A 4064-nucleotide genomic window follows, 5' to 3' on the forward strand; every position below is an offset into this window, starting at 1 on the left:
CATTGAAAAGTTTGAAAATCTTGAGAACGGTATATATCAATTTCCTTTAGATGTTCAATACTTGTATTTACATTTCTTTGGTTTTTATTTTCTGTCTATCTTATATATTCATCATAAATTGCTTGCGAAGATATTCGTGAAAAGGTGAGCATTTCAAATGATGGAGATGTTGCTCAATCTTGACTCTTGTATTCTGTTAATGAACTGGTGAGTGGACACTAGAAACTTTTTTGCATATATTATATTGCTTGTTCATTCTGTTTCTATGATTTAAACCCATAAAAAGCATAATTGCTGCGTTATGGACAAGAAAGGGCACTTGAACATGATGGACCTAGGTTACACAAGAGGGGGGGTGAATTGTGTCCCCAAATTCCGAATAGGAATCCCCTTATATCAATTTCACAAATCAAGCACCACACCAAGCACACAAAGTGAGTCTTACTAATACAATTTCCCTAATTTATTTCCAAGCAAACTTGTAACTTAAGTATATAATGCGTCTAGATGCAAAATTCTGTCAATTTAATTATTGGCAAAGTATAGTTGCGCACAAATGGACCTATATGAGCAATATGAATAAATTGCACAATAGGAACCAATTGAAGCAAAGCTTCTAACAAGATAAGCACTAGAAAGTACTTAACTTGCAATTTTTACAGGACAATAGCAATATGAACAGAATAAACAATAATGTAAAGTAAATAAAATAAAACAAGTTATGTTAAATTAGAAGAGTTAATGAAAGCTGTAAAAGTAAAGCAAGTAAAGAACACACAAGTAATTTATAGTAGTTCGGAGACCCTTCTCCTACGTCTACTACCTAGGTTCACCACCTAGGATTTTCAAACCTTCACTAAGGTGTGGCTTTTCAAGAGCTCCACAAAACTCTTACACAAGGGTTTCAAAATTACCCCAACTCTTCCAAAATCTCACAAATATAGTACCCGGTTTGGGTTTTACAAAGATAGGCTCAATGATTCACTCACTCAGTGTTTGCACTCAACAAACTAGGAGGAACTCTCAAGAGATTTTAAAGTGAGGCTCACGAATAGAAAATCGGATTTGAATTTAGAAGAGCTCACAAGAAGAGAAGATTCTTCACACCTGGAATTGCAATAGCAATCGGTGAAGATGAACAATGAAGATTTAGTTCTTCACACCTGTGTTTGCACTAAGCAAACGGTGAAGTAAGATAGAAGAATATTATATGAGCTTGAGTGAGAAATTGAGAGCAAGTAGCTTTGATAATTCTAACTCTTTCTTGTATATTTTCTCTTGTGCTAAGGAGCTGCTTATATAGGCCAAGAAAAATCATGTTCCCACGATTTTAGCTCTTGAGATAATCATCCATAAAGTCAGCAATAATGTCTTGATTCTTCTCTTTCAATTATGAGATTTTGCCTTGTAAAAGTCTTCGGAACATGTGATAGAACCAACTTCTTTTGACTTGTATAAAAAGCTCCATGATTTTCTCTCAATTAGACTCATTAATTTGACACGTCAAACTATGTATTCAGCTTTGAATTTTGCACTCTTGTATATCATTCTTCATAACCCGTTGAGATTATAAGTTACAAATTTTATTTGAGATGTTCTTGAAATTTCATGTTCTTTATGTATAAATAAATATTATTTAAATTACTTGGAAGTTATTTTATTTCCTTGATTATCGAAAAAAGGATTAAAAATAAAAGGTTGGTAAGCAAAGTTTTAAAGCTACAAGAAACATTATAATAAAAAGATTAATTAAACAAGTTATGCCAAGTATATAGTATAACATATAATATAAAGTCTTAAAAAATATGTAATAAATATTTTAATATTTAAATACATGTAGCGGACAACTGTAGCTCCGCAAGAATTTTATGGTAATTTAGCGTAATTGATGGACATCAATTTTTGCTTATGTTTTGTTGGGCCTTCATCCTGTAAAATAGGATGGAGGACCATCTTAGCGCAACTGATGAGCTTGCTTTTAGGATTGGTAAACAAATCCTTGAACTATTAAATTGAAATTTTAGATTCTTGAACTATTGACTTAAATAGAAAACGCTCCTCACAAATAATTTAAAACTCGGCTCTCAATTGTTTAAAAATACATGCAAATACAGAAAATAATTGAAAAGATGAGATTATTTAGAAATACATATTGAGCGCCAAGGTTTCGCATTGAATTTGTGGTGGTAAATCCTAATCGAAAAAGTGTTTGTGATTGTTCCATAATAAATGAAACAAAAGATATTGTAGGGCTAAGATAGTTATTGTAAGAAAACTCCTAGGTTTCTATGGGGATTTCCCCCATCTCAAAAACTCATCGATTTTAATACAAGGACAGAACTCTTCTCATCGAAAGTAAGATCCAAAGAAAAAACAAGAACAACTTCAAAAGTAGACGATTCGTTAAAAAGGAAAAAAACATAAATTCTTAGCAAGAATTATGCGATCTTTATTGTAGAGAAACTTGATTTCACCTTAATGAATCAAAGCCTTGAATTGCTAGTTCTGCTGGTATCTTCAAATATGTTGTGACCTAAAGTAGCAAATGCTAGCAGTTCATGGTTACGTTCAAAAACGGCCATCTCTTCTTCAATCAAGTACATAATGGCTTCAATTCCATTCCCCTCTCTCATATCGTTTAAGATTACGAGATTAGACATATTTAGATTGACGATATTAATCCATATTGGCTTTCCCCACCCGAAATCAGCTTCATACAACGGCATTCCACACGACGTAGTCACACAAAAGTAGTGTGCGCCCACCTTACTTACCAAATCCATAATCTCTGAAGTTGTTTCCCCAAAAATATTTTGGCCTTGCTCGAACTTAAATTCTTGCATCCGTTTCCTAAGAAGGGCAACTATCGATTGCAATTCCAAATCGTTTTTGTCCTCAACTTTCATGAGGGTCACCAACGACGCTAAAAGATTGCCAACTACATGTTTTGGCAACGGGGGAGAAAATCTCCACCGCAAGTTTACAGCGCGAGCACACAAATAATTACTTGAATCTCTGCTGAGCAATCTTGTTGTTGTTATTAGACATTTCCAAAGTAGTGCCACCACCACATCTGTTCTGGTCGGGCGTTGCACGTTTGTACTGGTGCATTTTGCTTTGAGTGCTTCAATACTTGAAGGACTGAAAACAAACCTTCTTCCGACGCACTTTTCCCGAGGAAAATCGAAAGTAGGCAAAACGCAATCCTGTGGAGGAAAAAGAGATGACGCGATGGTTAAGTCCGGAAGCACACCGTCGTCTGAGTCTCGAGCTATGGCAGCCCATTTCTCGACGAATGTACAATAAGCGCTTGCGTCGACAATTTTGTGCGTAACGCATATCGCAATTGCCATCCCGCCACATTCAAATACATCGGCTTGAACAGTCACCAAAAAATCCTTGGTCGTTACCAAGGTTCTAGGATCCACCGAGAATAGTTTCTCAAGTTGCGAAATGTCTAGTTGTTCAAGAACGTCGGATAAAGAACAATTGACTCGAGCCTCCACAAACTCTGCTCCTTGATCATTGCATTCAATAGAGGTCTGGTCTATAAATTTTCCTGCGAAGTGGTAGTACTGAGTGAGAGCTTCCGATAAGGATATCTTCAAACGTTGCATACGTTGTAGTAACCCATTTTCCACCACATGAACATTGCTTGACGGGTAGAAGAAAACCACCGGAGCGTAGCTTGTCACTTGGACTTGATCAAGAAGAGAGAGTTTGAAAATTTTAAGGTTAGGAGAAGTAGGAGAGGATGGTTTGATGATCTCTCTTCGAGTAATGGAGGTGTAGTACTCGGTTTTCGTCCGGCCCAAAAAAAAAAAATAGAAAAAATTAAAAAATTAAAAAATACAATAACAATAATAATAATTCAAAAGCCCGTTCTGGAGCCCATAAGCTCACAAAAAATTCAAAGCCTGTTTCTTGGACCCACAAGCATGCAAAAAATCCTAAAGCCTATTTCTTAGACCATAAGCCCATAAAAATTCCAACCCAAACCCAATATAACTAAACCCTAGAAAATATCTAAAAATAGGAAAATTAAATAAATAATAAAGAAAATC

The 4064-nt window shown here is 35.3% G+C and overlaps 1 protein-coding gene across 1 annotated transcript; it reads right to left on the reverse strand.

The window, feature by feature from the left end:
• Positions 1 to 2483: 2483 nt before the first annotated feature.
• Positions 2484 to 3617, reverse strand: LOC119985547 (stemmadenine O-acetyltransferase-like). Its single transcript, XM_038829840.1, has one exon. The coding sequence runs from the start codon at positions 3615 to 3617 to the stop codon at positions 2484 to 2486; it is 1134 nt and encodes a 377-aa protein (XP_038685768.1).
• Positions 3618 to 4064: the final 447 nt, after the last annotated feature.

This window comes from Tripterygium wilfordii, chromosome 19, assembly GCF_013401445.1.
Source record: "Tripterygium wilfordii isolate XIE 37 chromosome 19, ASM1340144v1, whole genome shotgun sequence".
In the NCBI taxonomy this organism is placed as follows: Eukaryota; Viridiplantae; Streptophyta; class Magnoliopsida; order Celastrales; family Celastraceae; genus Tripterygium; species Tripterygium wilfordii.

Coding starts and splice junctions, on each gene's coding strand:
- LOC119985547 (XM_038829840.1), bottom strand. CDS start 3,617: ATGCAACGTTTGAAGATATCCTTATCGGAAGCTCTCACTCAGTACTAC.